Source organism: Gasterosteus aculeatus, chromosome 7 (genome assembly GCF_964276395.1).
Source record: "Gasterosteus aculeatus chromosome 7, fGasAcu3.hap1.1, whole genome shotgun sequence".
Lineage (NCBI taxonomy): Eukaryota > Metazoa > Chordata > Actinopteri > Perciformes > Gasterosteidae > Gasterosteus > Gasterosteus aculeatus.
The window spans coordinates 24,599,779-24,615,789 of NC_135694.1; the positions used below are offsets into that span (position 1 = coordinate 24,599,779).

The window sequence follows — 16,011 nt, forward strand, 5'->3', positions numbered from 1 at the left end:
TTCTTCTTTCGTATCGCCCTGGCTCCAAGAACGTGAAGCCGGATGCCCTGTCTCGAGTCTTCAGCCCTGCTACCACCCCTCCGGATCCCGGGCCCATCCTTCCCACTTCCTGCCTGGCTACATCCCTGGTCTGGGAAATAGAAGCGGAGGTCCGCAAGGCACAGCGGTCAAGCCAGGTCCCTAGGAATGTTCCTACAGGCTGCCTGTTTGTTCCGGACCCCATGCGGTCTCAAGTTCTGAAGTGGGGCCATTCATCCAACCTCTCGTGTCATCCCGGGGCTCGCCGGACCCTTGCTTTCATCCGTAGGCGGTTTTGGTGGCCCACCATGGGGGTGGACGTGCCCTCTTATGTCTCCGCCTGCACGGTGTGTGCACAAAGTAAGACCTCGCGGCAAGCTCCGGCCGGCCTCCTTCAACCGTTGCCTACGCCACGCCGCCCGTGGTCCCACCTGTCACTGGACTTTGTGACCGGTCTTCCTCCTTCCGATGGCAACACTGTCATCCTCACTGTCGTGGACCGGTTTTCCAAGGCAGCCCACTTTATCCCCTTACCCAAGCTCCCCTCTGCCAAGGAGACGGCCCAACTCATGATACAACACGTCTTCCGGATCCATGGACTTCCCACTGACATGGTGTCGGATCGGGGTCCCCAGTTCGCATCCCAGTTCTGGAAGGCGTTCTGCGCCCTCATCGGGTCGTCAGCCAGCCTGTCCTCCGGATTCCACCCAGAGTCTAATGGTCAGTCGGAGCGGGCCAACCAGGACCTGGAGACTACCCTGCGGTGCCTTGTATCTTCCAATCCCACCACTTGGAGTCGACAGCTGGTCTGGGCGGAATATGCCCGTAACACCCTTCCATCATCTGCTACGGGCCTCTCCCCCTTCGAGTGCTCCCTCGGCTACCAACCTCCCCTTTTTCCTGTCCAGGAAGCGGAAGTGGGGGTGCCCTCAGCCCAAATGTTCGTTCGCCGCTGTCGTCGGACTTGGAGGAGGGCCCGGATTGCTCTTCTCCGGACGGCATCCAGGTATCGCCGACAGGCTGACCGCCGTCGGACCCCTGCTCCTCGCTACCGTAAGGGGCAGAGAGTGTGGTTGTCCACTCGGGATCTGCCTCTCCGTGTGGAATCCCGGAAACTGTCTTCCCGGTTCATCGGCCCATTTACCATCTCCAGGGTCATCAGTCCTTCTGCTGTCCGTTTGGTTCTTCCTCGTACCCTTAGAGTACACCCCACCTTCCATGTCTCCCGTATTAAACCTGTGTCTCTTTGTCGCCTCCTTCCCCCCCCACCTCCTCGGCCGCCTCCCCGGATGGTTGACGGGGGCCCAGTCTATACAGTGCGGCGTCTCCTGAGGGTCCGACCGCGTGGCAGGGGTTTCCAGTACCTGGTTGACTGGGAGGGCTACGGACCGGAGGAGCGTTGCTGGGTTCCTTCCAGGGACATCTTGGACCCCTCCCTCATCGCCGACTTTCGCCGTCGCCACCCCAGTCAATCAGGTACGGCACCAGGTAGGACGCCAGGTGGCGCCCCTAGGAGGGGGGGTACTGTCACGCCCTAATTGTGTTCACCCGTTTTCACCTGTTTTTCCCCTGTCTCCTCCCACACCAGGTGTTCCCTGTTTGTCAATTATCCCTTGGGCATATAACCTGTGTCTTCTCCCTGTTCTTGTTGCCAGTTCGTCTTGTGTGTTTCACCAGGTCTTACCAGCGTTATATCCCAGTAGTTTCCAGTAGTTTCCAGTCAATTCTTGAGATCCCCCGTGTACTGACCCCTGCCTGCCTCCGACAACGACACGGCCTGCCACCTCTGTACCTCCGACGTCCTGTGTACCGAACTCCGGCCTGCCTCCGACAACGACACTGCCTGCCACCTCTGAACCCCTGATCTCCCGTGCACCGAACTCCTGCCTGCCTCCGACAACGACACTGCCTGCCCGAATTCCTCTTCATTAAAACCCTTATTCCCCATATCTGCGTTTGGGTCTCTGTCTGAGTTGTGATAAGCTAGAGTAACTTGACTGCTATTCACAGTATAATTACTATAATATGTGAACGCAAGATATGTGGCAAACACAGGTTTTCTTCCTCCCCTTGTTACATATCATAATCTTTGTAATCGATCATTCTTTTGAATATTTTTAAATATTAATTTAATATTAATATTTTTTGGAATGTTTTTTTTTCATCAACTATTAACCCACTGGTTCCCTATGAAGATCACTTTGTAGAAGGCAAGATATGTGGCAAACACAGGTTCTCCTCCTTCCCTTGTTACATATCATAATCTTTGTAATCCCTCATGAATATTTAATATTAAACAAATTAGGGATTTCTTTTTTTACCAACCATTAACCCACTGGTTCCCTATGAAATCATAAAAAAGACCTAATAATGTTAAAGATGAAGTTTGCAAAGCGGCATCCCTGGTGTCGCTCCTTATGGTTAACGACGACTGACTCTTGGACGCTTTGTCCGACGGCCAGTGCCCCGACATGTAGTAGCGAGGACCCGTCCATCGCTGCCTGCACCTTTAATTCAATTTTGTTTTGTAGATGGCAGCCTTCTGGAGCAGAAAAATTACATTCCTAGCAGCTCTTTCTTAAAACCCTCCAATCAGATCAGCTAAAAGGAATTTCAAAGAACGTATTTGATTAATCTGCCTTTATCTCATGGCCAAAAACGTTGCTCCTCTCATTGGGGCAAAGGTGAAGAACGACAAGCTGGATCTCTTTGGTGTGAGTAATTTAAGGTTTCTGAAATGTAATCGGACACAAACTGTTGCTCAAAAGCATCAACATTGTTCTCACTCTAAAACATGATTTGGATCAACTTCTTACCTGTGTTCTGACTGGTCGCCGGGCTGACAGGTTGGGCTGGCTGGCTGAAGACCAGTGCTGATTGACCGGGTCCTCTGCCCTTGACTGAGCCCGTAGTCGCCCTGTTGACAGCTCCCAGGCCCAGACGCAGACCTCTGCCAGAGCGCAGGAGGCTGCCGCTTCCTCTGGCCTGAGCTGCCACCCTCGATTGCAACGCATCCTCAGGTGTGTTTCCTTTAAAACTGGCAGATCTTCCCACCTAAAGATCCAAATTACAAAGTTAACTTAAAAATACTATACTCATTCATAGTCATAATAAACCCATGACGGTTTCTGCTAGCAGTTGCATACATGTTATTGTGTGCAGCAGGGACGTCGGGGTGCCATGACATGTTAAATATTGCAAATTTTGATTGTGGACAAAATGGGCGGAAAATCACTCGATGCATTGCTTTTGTTCAAATTGACCAACAGCAAAATCCTACATCAACCATTGCAGCAAAACACACTTGAAAAAACAAATGTATAATTATATATATTTCATATATGATGAGGCTGATCATAAGTAGACATTGTTAATGGAGAACAATAATTCCTCCTTGGAGTTTGTCCATTTAGTTTAGTTGGTGAGAAGTAAAGTTACAAAACACAGCAAACAAATTGGGATTTTTAAACTGTTTTAACACCCTTAGATGTATTTCAAGAGTCTGTGTTCCCGTGTAATGCACAAAATGCCAACATGCATGCAACAGAAAATAAAGCATTGAAAATCCTCTTGTCCCTTTGGGATTTGTATTTCAAAATCCTTAACAATTCATTTCAGCATGTTTTTTTTTGGAAGAGGAGGAATTCTAAATGAACCTGTTTAATCAGAATCAATAAGATGACTTTAAAGTGATAATGACCAGCTCTTAACAAAAATGCATAAGATATGATCAATTATAGGTGTTGTACTGTGGGACAGAAATTCTGGACGCCAGGAAGTGACACTGATAGTCATGTGCAGAATCAGCGAATTGAACAGAATTATTTTGCTTTTGTACCTAACATGTACAATGTAACGTATATCATAAAAAAGTTGTATCCTGTTAATTGATTTAGGAACTATTCTAACATTACATTCTGTCCTTTTCACAGATTGTGTGAGTGAGTGTAATAGTGAATTATAAAAAGTCCTCTTGATAAAACAGAATAAACACAATCCAAAATTCTAATGAAAGCTCCATTCTTCTCAGAATGATTTGTAGTTAGAAACTTAAGGCTGTACTCACCTCCGATGGAGCCCCATAGAAGGTGTCTGTTTTGCTGCCCAGTTTTGAGGGTGCTGTGTGGCTGTGTGTGTGTGCAGGGGGGACTGTGTGTGTATTTCCGGCGGGCTTCATACTTCTGCCCAGCATTCCTGGTGGAAAAAGGTTTGTCTGTGTGACCTGGCGGTACTTGTCATAAAGCAGATTAGAGGCACTGAGCACTGGGGATCCTCTGCTTTCCGCTTCGGGCTTGGATGGATCTTTACCGTTGTCTTTGAAAGAAGTAGATATTTGACCGTGCGCGTATGTTGACAGCCTGGAGGGTAGAGAGGATACCTGATACGGTCCGTCGGCAGCCTGGGGCTTAAACTGAGGGTTCTTTCGAACGTAGGTAATGATTTTAGGCCGAACTCCTTTAGGTTTGAGTTTAGGTGATGGGGAGCTCTCCTTGGGGCTGGAGTTGGGGTTGTAGCTCTGCTGGTTGTTAAGAGGCGTTTTGGGGATTCCACTTGTGCTTATATTGGTTTTCACTGGTGTTCTCATGCAACTATTGCCATAGCCCTGAGCGGATGATGTTACAGCAGGGTTGCATCCTGACGGGACGTGTCTAACCACTCCAGGGACACTCCTGGAAACAAGGTACATGGAAGGCTGCCGGCGTGGTGAACCCTGGGGAGTCCTGAGAGGGGAGTGGGGAGGGGTAGATGACCTGGAATCAACCCCTGTCCTGTTGGGACTAGAGCAATTTCTTCTATATGTGAGCTGAGTCTGGGGTCTCTTCTCGAAAGAGGAAGAATTTGAAGGACTTGAATTACGCCATGCAGTTGCGGCTGGGTGTTTTTCCGCAGGTTGAGCCTCCCTCTGGGCTGCCTGGTTGGGCTGCCTGAGCTGCGGGCCTCCGGGTGTGCTGTACAGGTTAGAGAAATCTGATGGTTCCCGTAAAGACGATTTCGTAAACTGTCTGTTAGACCCGCCTCTTTGTGAATCTGGAGAGGGTTTGGGGGGAGACGGTTGCCTTGTCTCAGCTTGGTGAGCATGGGTCTCTGCTAAGCTCCTTGCTCTTCCCGCTTCCGTCTGACAGAGGGGTCTGACGAGCTGTTGCCGTCGCGGTGGCATCACCCTTTCCTCAAATCCTGCCTTCCTCCTTTGGCCCAGCAGCCCATCAGAGGTCAATCCATTTCTATGATGGCTTCCCTCCTCCTGTCTCTGATCCTGGCCGTAGTGATATTGAGGGCGGCCTTGTTTCTCCTGAGGATGCGATGGCGGAGAGTTGCAGTTGGCATCCGAAGGGGCAGCCATGTTTCTAGTATGAGCTGAGGTAGCGTTGTTTGTATTGGAGTAAAGGTTGGTCTTAGAGCCGGACAGCGAGACGAGCGCACGCGCTTCTCCGCTACTATCCAGAGCACTCGACAGGCTCCCGCGGAAGGAAACAGCCGACAGACTGGAGACAAAGACATTTGTATCAGACTTAGACTCCTTCAGACCTCCCTTCCGTCTCTCCCTGTCCCTGCCTGACCTGGTGTCCCTTTTCTCTTGTGAGCCTGTGACGCATATGTCCAGCTCTTCGTTGCTGTGACATGCCATCCTTCTCTGCGCCCCTCGGTCCCACTGTATTCTGCTCTCCACTTTGTTGTTGTCATTGTCATTGCCCCTGACACCGATCGAAGCAGAGCTGGCGGTGGAGCTCGAGGATATGGACATGGGACCTTCATCTTTACCATCCCTCATACTTCCGCCATCGTCATCGTCCTCCTCCTGATCCCTGTCCCTCAAGAATGCATGTATCTCCTGACACTCCAAGAGGTCAAACCCTCTGAGCTCAGGCTCCAAACATTGCTGCTCAGAGCCCCAGATCACTAACTTGTTGGGGGATTCGCTCTGGGAGACCAAAGGAGGGACGGAGCTTGTGCTGTAGCTTGTGTCCTCTATCAGTCCTCTTCCCTCTTGATCACAGATGGAAGAGAATTGGTTGGCATTGTCGTCTCCTGATTGGGGGAACGGGATCTGGGTTTTGTTTCCAATCTTCTCTCCTCTGTCAACGTTGACCCTCAGTCCCTGCAAACCTGTTGGGATGCTCATGACGGACTGAATCTTTTTTCCGCGCTCACAGACACCTTCAATGTGATGAGGCCATCTATGGCGTTAGGACTGTTTTTTCCCTCGCTGCCTCCCCTCTTCAAGGTCAGTGTGGCGATGGCCCTTTAGCTGATTTCCATTAATTTCCATCAATTTCCATTAATTTGCCACTTATCATGTGTGTTTACAGTGATTGAGGAGAGCTGTCCTGGTTTGGCTCCTTCGGTAGATGGAAGTCTGTCCAATCTGAAATAAAAGAAAGAAAGGTAAACTGTAAGAAAGGGCAAGAAATTTTTGTAGAACCCGTTCAACGATCAGCTGCACACGGCAATAACGTGTCCCACCTCTGGGACCAAAAGACACTGGAGACTCAAAAGGAAGTGATCATCTTGGAATTACATGCTTTATATTTTAAATGTGTTTATATAGTCTGTGTGTGTGTGTGTGTGTGTGTGTGTGTGTGTGTGTGTCTATATAGGTTAAGACTAAATACAAATACAAATACAAACAGTAAAATATTAAACGATGATGTATGTTTTCTGAAAGGCAGGAAAAAAGGAAATAAATCAAGAGAGAAAATGGCAGAGAGAACAGACTGTTTGCATGTAGGTGACGGATTCACCCTGGGGATGTCTGATGAAGACAGGCGAGGAAGAGAGGGAAGGGTGCAAAGTGTTTTGTAATGAGCTTTTTTTACTCATGAGACTTTGAAAAAGAGAATGAGATTGGGTTAAAACCTGCAATAACGATGTTTAAATCAGCTTACAGACTACACAGCGAAAGAATATAACACAAAACATGTTGTGTGGAGTTAAAATAAGCAGCTGAGGAGGAACACATCCATCCTGCAGGCCAGATCACTGCAGGAGGGATGACGCTTCTCCTCATGTCTCCTCTAACATGCCGTGTGGCTGATCTTGCCAATGCCACGTTTGGATCCAACAAAGCAACACCACACCCTGCTCCGTGTAAAGGAAACATCCTGCAGGATGTACAGGAAGACAGCTTCAACATGTATGGGGAGTCGCTAGAACACGTACAGTCAATAGATGAGCAGATGGCAGGGAGATGGCAAAGAGTTATTTTCCCGTCATGTCAATGCAGGGCGGATGCAGGAGGGTTTGTATAAAAGCAGTACAAAAAAAAGACACCAGCCAATAAAAAGGCATTCGTCAACTCCCCAAAGAACTCTGGCGATTCTGACAGATTAAATGACTGTCATGTTTTGACAGTGATTCACTCTCTTTGTCTCTTTACATTTCAATTTCTCAATAATTATGCGAGAACTCTATGAAGAGTTCTCCTCCTGCCCTGAACCAGACGCATTAAAACCAAACAATCTTGTTTCCCGTCCTCATATTACGCACAACTCACACAGACTGGCATTACACTTTAATTATAAATGTATTCTAGCACAACTGTATGCTAAATGTACAGAATACTGTCTGAGCAGGCAATGCATATTATGATGTATTTGGACCAAGATGTTCAATGGATATTCAAATATGGGTCTTCAAACCATCAGGTTGAATACTATTCCAAAGGAGCGCAAAACTGCAGTTTTTCCAAATGCACTTGGAGGAAAAACATTCAAGGGTGTGATTGTATTGCTGAAGGTCATCTAAGGTGTGATTTCAAGATATTATCCAGGAGAATCAGTTGAAACCGTTCAGAACCCTTTATGAGCAATAACACTTTAAAATACACGTCCACTTGCAACTGTACTTTTTTTATGTAATTCAGAGGTGTTTATTATTCACTCATCGGATCGTTCCTTTACCATAGTGATAATATCCTGCTTGAGAGGAAATTTCAGGGCGGCAGAGGGCAAATTTTGGTAGAAGTACAAAGATATATTATAACCCGCATGATGTCTTGTTTACATTGTGAACACTATGACTAGTTAATTACAAAACACAATGCAAAGATTTGGAGAGGGAGAGGGATGGGAGTAGACAGGGAGCTGTAGAGGGGATTCTCTGGGAGGACATGGCGGCAAATCCATTACGGCACCGATGGAGTACTGGAGGTTGTGTTGATGACAGCAGTCTTGGGAGGCTGAGTGCCAAGCTTGGTTACGGTGGCTGAACCGCAATCAGCTGCACGCCGCCTCACAGCAGAGACAGACAAAAGCCATTCGGCAAAAGAAAACGAAAAATAATCGGACAAAGACCCAAATAACCTGCCTCAGTTGACCTGTTGTGATGATGAAAAGGTGTCCAGAATAAAGAGTATGTTTGGGACGCTTCAGGAGCCATGCATTTGATACGACATTCTTTCTTTGATGTGAATTGTAAAAAGGAACACGTGTGTGTGTGTGTGTGTGTGTGTGGATGAGGCAGGACTGCTGTTGGTGAGGGGCTTTCCTTTGACTCGAAGATGAATTATGCAATTACAGGAGCAACAAGCCGGGATGTTTTTCATCATCAAATCATCTTCTAGAAACACTGCAAAGAATCAGAGGAAGCTGTGGGAGTTTGGTAAACCCTTCTGCCAACAATTATTTTGGCGAATGCTGTAGCAAATGCATTAGTTTAGCTGTTGTCCACAACGGTTAATCGGTGTGAATCGTTCTTTTATGAACGCTGGATTGGAATATATAATGGATGAAGGCTTTGTTTCACCTTTTTTGTTTTAATAGATTGATGCAACTAATCTTACTAAATCCTCTGAGAAAACAGGTGAAAATGAATGTAAATATCCTGATTTTGTTGTCATGGAAATGCGATATCTCCGGGAACTTCTGGACCCCAGCGTCTTCCGTCAGATAAAAAGGTCAGCGTTAGAAAGAGACTCGATAAATAAATAAAAATATCTATTTATATATAGAGATATATCTACATTGCTGCTTGGTTGTGAGTGAGTATATAAAGATACACTCACAGCTTTTTTCTTCTCAGCAGTTACTACTAGGAGCAATCATATCCCAGCAAGTGGGAAGATAGACAGATCGCCCCGTGCTCCCGTGATGAGAGCCTGCGGCAGGATCTCAGCAGTGATCAAATTCACTAAAGGATAATCATTGGTGGTTTTCGCCAGGCCGCTAACCTATCAAGAGCGGCAGCTGAGAACGCGACCCAATGAAACGGAAGTGGGACTGGAGAGCCAAATAAAATCTCGAGCCGAGTAGAACTGGAGGAGAGAAAAGCCTCCCCCATCCTGCTTTATTTTTATTTTTCTAAATGTGAGAGAGTCTGTGTGGGTGAAAAATGAGACACAGACATGTGGTGGGAGGGAAGAGAGACATACAGATGGGTAAAAAAAAAGGGAAGAGAGTTGATGCAGGAGAGCTAGTGCTTGCTAATTAGGCTGATGGGAGGTAATACATCATTTGAACCTCCACAGTGTGAGCTATAGAGGCCCATGTCTGCACTGACTTACTGATATAGGCCTGCGAGACAAAAGGGAAAAGATTGGGGAAATGTCCTTTACCATACAATGCTGGGTGATGGCTCCATTGCTCCCAATGATGAAACTGCTGATTGCAGAAGGCAAATTCAGAACCCACGTTACACCATAAAGACTGCATGTGCATATGAACACACTGTGTCTCACTGGGAGACACTCACCTGCACAGACCAACCAATCGACCCATGCACGCACACACACACACACACACAGACACACTCTGGGCTCCTTTTGTTGTCGGTCTAGCAGCACATGTGGCTATTACAGGAGCCATTTGTCTTTGGCACTTTGCTTTATTCCTCTCCTCCCCCACTGGAGCGGACAGGTTTTATAGCTCCCTAGTCCCTGGGGAACGTGATGACACACACACATTCCCCTCTTTTTCACTCACACATACATTGGCATAGACAGGAATTCCAGCGCACTGAAATAGACTTAAAAGAGATGGAGGGAACACAAACGGTCTGAACGGTGACATGTTTAAAACCCCGATTTATGACTCCAGGGTGTTAGAATATGACATAATTAGATTTAGTGCCAGATTTACATTAAAATGCAATGTCGCAGTTATCTTTAAAGATGAAAATCCAATCCTCTAAAACAATACACGCCATGTCTTAGCGTGTAATTAATCTCTTATGACATCATCCTTGCGTGTCCTTGTACACCTTCCTTTATTGCGTTAGGTGTGCGTGAGTGTGTGTGTGTGTGTGTGTGTGTGTGTTTGCCATATAAATGTTGATATATTTAAGGCTGGTAGACACTCCATGTTAATAAACTGGCAAATGCTGCAAACAAACACCACCCTCTTGTCCATTTTGGGAAATTATTGTATTCCTTTTGCTTGTACTTTGGATTATGTTCACACACAACCAGCGGGATGAAGCTTAGTAAGTCTATTTAGAAATGAGCTAAGCTTTAGTGATCCATTCCTTCTCCTCCCAGCTCTGTCAGCGATACAACGGAGAGAGAAATAGCACTAAAATAAGCTCAGAGTTCTGTTTTCACAGAAGACACATTAGTCACAGAGTAGAGCAGAATTCACTGAACTGTAGTGTTTGTATGTGTGAACCTAGCAACAGCTCACTATGCACAGCAGAGGGATCACCACCACCACCACAGAGAACAGTGAAGCAGAGCGGGGAAGTATCGAGAGGTGGTATCCTCAAGTTGCTCTGTATTTCTTCTTCAGATGTGCATCAACAAGCAACAACAGGGCTGCTTTCTATGACTATGGCTTCCCTGACGGCAGCACAAAATAACTCCCAGCATCAGTTTTATTGGTTTCTCAAAGAAGGTTTTCATGTCTGTCTCTTTCTCTTCACCGTCTCATCTCCCTCCCTCCCTCTTGTCTTCCATCTTTATAATACACAGTTAATGAGGGCAGGGCAAGGTGATCAATCCCATTATCATCCTTATAGACGGCACATCAGCAGACCACATGGGCCAAAATAATCTCTCCTCTCTCCCCCTCTGTCTCGCTCCATCCCACTCCCCTCCCACACATACAGTCGGACGTCGCTTTGCACCCCAGGGGGAAGTCATTCTGTATCGCAGGGGGGTGGGGGGGAACTGTAACAGGATTTCTTTGGGATCTCGGGTCAGGGTGGGTGGTCATACCTAACCCAATAAAGAGAATGAGAAAATCAGATCATCTGCAATAAAAGCTGATTTATATCCACATTGCACGCGGACTGACGGGATGTGCGACCTCATATGAAGTCATCTGAAAGTCCCAATATGCAAATGATATATTTCATTCGCTGAAGCAAAATGAAAAATGGTTCACACATCCATCAAATCAGGCATATTTATGCAAGGCTTGTCTCTTGTCCTGTTAACAAACTGCTAAAAAGAAACGCATCAAGATGAACATTTGGAGCACAAACTAAAAGGGGCACTTTTTCTAAATGAAAACTCAATGTTCACTTGCACATGCGCGTGCAAAGTTACACATACAGTGGTATGAGAAGCAACTAAACACACACTCTGAGGGGTATATATATATCGCTGCAGCAGGTGCAGAGACAAAGAGGCAGCTTCTCACCATGAGAAAACGAGGCTCGCTGATCTCCTTTATTATTATTGTTTACTTTCGTTATGAGTCTCCACTAAATCCGGCATGGTCCTGCTTTTCCTGCCTGGTTTTGTTCCGCGCTGTGCGCAGGCCGCGAGGATTGTAGCTGAGATGGATAAAGAAAAGACAAATGTGCAGGGAAATAGCGTCGGCAATAAAATGAGTTAGGAAGGAAAAGAATAGGGGGAGCTGCTAAGAGATTAGCGTGATTAGAAATACACTGACTGCTGGAGGCTGGAGGAGAGAATTGGGAGGAAGTCATCATACGTGTGTTTATTGGTTCATTGAGCCCTGCAGTTAAACCATAGATCCAGACAGGGACGGCATGGAGGAGAGAGAGAGAGACAGTGTCTGTCCACAATGGTCGCTGGTTGCACCGCTTTGTTATTAGCAAAGCCCCTCCACCCACTACCCTTACTCCTGTCGCAGAGGAAAATGTTAACTCTTGCATGACTGTATGTGGGGACAAAGAGGAGAGGAACGGAGTACACTTCAAATGCAAAGCAGTTGCAGACAAAGACTTCAACAAGAGAATTGCACATGCTTACACAAAAAAACACACACACGCAGAGTCAGACTTAAAGCTGGTGAGGTAAAGCAGCCCAGACAAAGAGAAACCTGAGTGTCGGGTTAGAGCGCCTTAGTCACTTCTTTTTCTTCTGGGAAAATATGATAAAATAAATCAACAAGGCTGCAGAGAGCAGGCAGCGAGGATGAGATGTTTGAGATTTTAATTTGGAACGCAATGTGTGAGTGTGAGTCTGTGTGTGTGTGTGCATATGTAAAGTGGCAAACCCCGAGGGCGTGGGGGAGGGAACACTGGCAAAGGATCAGTGAGAGGTGAGCAAAGAACAGCATGAGCTGAGGTTTTTTGGGGATGGTCATGATGTGAAATACAAAAAAAAGGATATGGTAATGGTTTGCAGCGGATGTGTGGGTGTCACAGAAAGACAGTTTTCACACGCGGGACAAAGGAAGGCGAGAGACTATTCTCGGACGGGGCAAAGGACTCCAGAAGAGTGTCCGTTTAAAGATTCAAACATGCTGCCGTTCTAAAGAGTAAGTTTATTTTTAATGTTTGCATAGTCTGCAGAGGGTATCATAAAAAATACATGATCCCGTAGCTTTTTTGCAGTCACGTCGAGAATAGTACTCTCTGCTCCATCCTCACAGAAATACTCCTGCACTCTGTTTAGCTTCACTCCCGTGTTGACACATTTGAATTCCGATACAATTGGAAACAGAAAAAAAGGGGCACTTGTGATTGCACAAATTTAGAAAACAGATGCATACACATACACACGTGAACAAGGCCTTCCATGTTGACTGCAGGAGAGGGAAGTGTGTGTATTGAATGAGCAGAGGCGTTTCTCTCTCCTCACCCACCGATGTCCCGCCTCTGACTGCAGGGGAGGAGCTAAAACAAGCTCATTGCCACCTTCCAGACAAAGACGGCGTGAAATTGGAGAGTGTGCGTTTGCATGTGTTGACACTTTTTCACACACGCACACACGCGTACCGTCCTTAAGCAAAGAGAAGCCTCCAAATTGTTTGATTATGAGTCACAACAAAGGTCAGTTTAATAGCTGAAGCCTCCTCCCCTTATACTGTCGTTTTATATCTTCTCCACGCTTTGCTCATTTTTACAAAAAAAATGTTTATCATTTTACTGTCAATTAACACAACACTTTTGTACAAATAACAATGAATTAGAAAACACAGACCTAAACATTGGAATGGATGTTGACATTTTTCTACACCTCTTCTCCTTCACTTCACTCATCATTTGAATTTGTCCTTCCTGCTCCTCCTCCTCCTCCTCCCCTCTTCTGTCCTATAAAACGACCTTGAAGGTTGCACCCGAGCACTACAATCAAGGGCTTGGTGTCAAACTGACAAACTGTACCTGCACAGGCACACGCACACAAACACAGAAGCACCTGAGACTGGGCACTACAACAAAACACACACACACACACACACACACTGCTGCGAGTGGTTTTCCTGGCAGAGCTCTGCTGAATTGATCGCTGTTCAGACATGGCAGAGGTCAGATGTAATGAATCAATCTCATATGCATCAGAGTATACAGCAGCTGCAGCCGAGGCCACAAGCTGTGCTGACCTTTGATGGTCTGCAAGAGCGAACAGACTTGGGACGCCTCCGATATTACAGGATCAGTGGTGGCACCAGACAATTCAACTGACACACGGTCTCAACGGCGACCTGGTCATCAGACACGGATCAGTCAGAACCACACACACACAGAATGTGAAAGACATTCCGACAAACCTGCCCGACTTCACTTGATTCACCCCGTCTCCCGTCTCAGTAACCTAAAGGTGATGCGAAATGAAGGGATTCTTGGAAAAGTAACAAAAGCACAAACAAAATAATAAACCACGTGTGCGTGTGACTCCTCTGGCTTTGCATCTGAGTTGGAAGATGCTAAATAATTACTCAGGAATATAAATAACACATGGCCAAATATGTTGTACAAACATATTTCCTTGGTGGAGTAAACGACTGAAAAGACTGAAAAGTTAAACTTAACATTCTTTAAATACTACTCGTGCTCCCTAAATCCTTTGATTACATTGTTAAGAGTCTGAGTCAGCATAACAGACATAAAGAACAATACAAATAAATGTGAAGGATTGAAGCTTTGAAATATGAATTATTTTTTGCTTAATTTTAGACAATTTTACAAAAATCCTCCAAGACGGTGCAGCCTAATAAATACAAACAACAAATAACCATTCCCATAAAAAAAAGCAACCCAAAGGTCTTACCGGCGTCACCCTCGTCGTCACCTCTCAGTACAGTGGATCATAGCTGGAGTTGTTCTAAAGCCCGAATAATCTACATGTGATCATTAGCATCACCCAGCGACCTGCTCCATCAATCACAGCAACCTGCTCCTCCGTGTCTGACCCCCACTCCCCAAACCACGCTGCTCCCCCGCGGCCCACTGCTCCACTTACGGTCTGCGGTTAAACTTCCGTACCACTTTTCTCTTTGTGTGTGTGTGGGGGGGGGGGGGGGGTCAACACGGGCTGTGGAATGTCACAAGCGGCACTGCATCGTGGCCGCGATAGCTGCACGATGAAATCAATATTTTCACCAGGAATCGCCGCGCGCACCGATTCCAGCACCGAGAGCACGAGCCATGTGGCGCATTACGCGCGGCGCAATCCTCAAGAAACCAACGCAGGAGCTCAAAAAGAAGAAATACCTCCGGCTGTATTTTCAATTCCGCGACTTACCTTCTGCTTTTTGGAAGAGAAGCGCCTCTCAAATGTAGTTGGTGGCATCAGCAAAACCCAAACATTCCCCCCCACCTCCCTCCCTTCCTCTCTCTCCCTCTCTCTCTCACTCGCAATGGGAGAAGCTGCAGACAGGAGGAGGAGCGGTGCTGATGCTGCAGCCGACACCTGGCAGAGCATCCGTGTGCTTGGTTCAGTTCTCCATCTCTGTGTCCCTCTGTCACAGCGCTCTCTGCTGGATCACACGAGAAGTCCATAATCCGTGGATTTCAAAATAAAACCCCATGCAAAGAGTCTGGATGTTGAAAAGTATGTTTTATTTACATGAGCGATGCACAAAACATGTACTTTAAGAACAAAAAAAAAGAGATGGTAAGGAGACAATGCTGTGTTGACACTGATATTGAGTTGCTGTGATGATTTTTCTTTTTAAATGGGATTGGGTGTACATTTTTTATGAAAAACCAAAAAAGATAATCCATGAGTAGTAAGAAATCCCCTTTAAGGTGCTGTAGATATAGACAACACTAGAATGCACTTTGACAAAAAGAAAAGAAAGACAAGGCCCCATAACTAGACCATTCCCCAGATTTTAGGTTCACCTCATGATCTTCCTCTTTGGATGGAGTTTCTCAATTTTGTTTCTGCCCTCAAACACGTAGCCGTGACTCCTTGGACTCCCTTGTCCATGTCGGCATTGATACACTGACTATTGTCCATCTGGGGAAGAAGGCTGTGAGGTACTGTATGAGGAAACATGGATGTGCCAGAAACATAAACTGATTTTGTTCTGTTAGCAAAAAAAGGAAAAGAAAAGGTTGAACGTGAGGAAATCCTAGCAAAACGAATTAAACATGAAGCCGCCGGGCATCAACACTAGTGATGAAGTTTGAAACATCAAAAGCTCTATTATGTGACACGTGTTATGTAAAAGGTTTACTAAGATCGATGGGCATTTAAAGCAGCATCAAAAGTGAAAGAAATAAGCTTATTTTATCTGTTTGTATGTGTGTATACACATTGTGTGTATGAACACTGAGGTTTGGCATGACATGTCTGGAAAAATGAATTAATCCAGTGAACAAAGTGCGTGACTTTTAACACAAATCAATGGTAATTGCTAT

The 16,011-nt window shown here is 46.1% G+C and overlaps 1 protein-coding gene across 2 annotated transcripts in view; it reads right to left on the bottom strand.

Moving 5' to 3' along the window:
• The window catches only part of mtus2a (microtubule associated tumor suppressor candidate 2a), a 40,336-nt gene extending 25,258 nt beyond the window's left edge, over positions 1-15,078 (bottom strand). Inside the window, exons 1-3 of one of the 2 annotated variants that reach the window (XM_040182968.2) lie at positions 14,888-15,078; positions 4,085-6,382; positions 2,835-3,072 (exon numbers count right to left, since the gene is read on the bottom strand). In XM_040182968.2, coding sequence (XP_040038902.2) covers positions 2,835-3,072; positions 4,085-6,139 — 2,293 coding nt within the window. In that variant the 5' untranslated portion in view covers positions 6,140-6,382; positions 14,888-15,078. Of the gene's footprint in view, positions 1-2,834; positions 3,073-4,084; positions 6,383-14,413; positions 14,705-14,887 lie in introns of those variants that run through there. The other variant, XM_040182969.2, reaches the window with a different exon arrangement.
• Between the last annotated feature and the right edge of the window lie 933 nt (positions 15,079-16,011).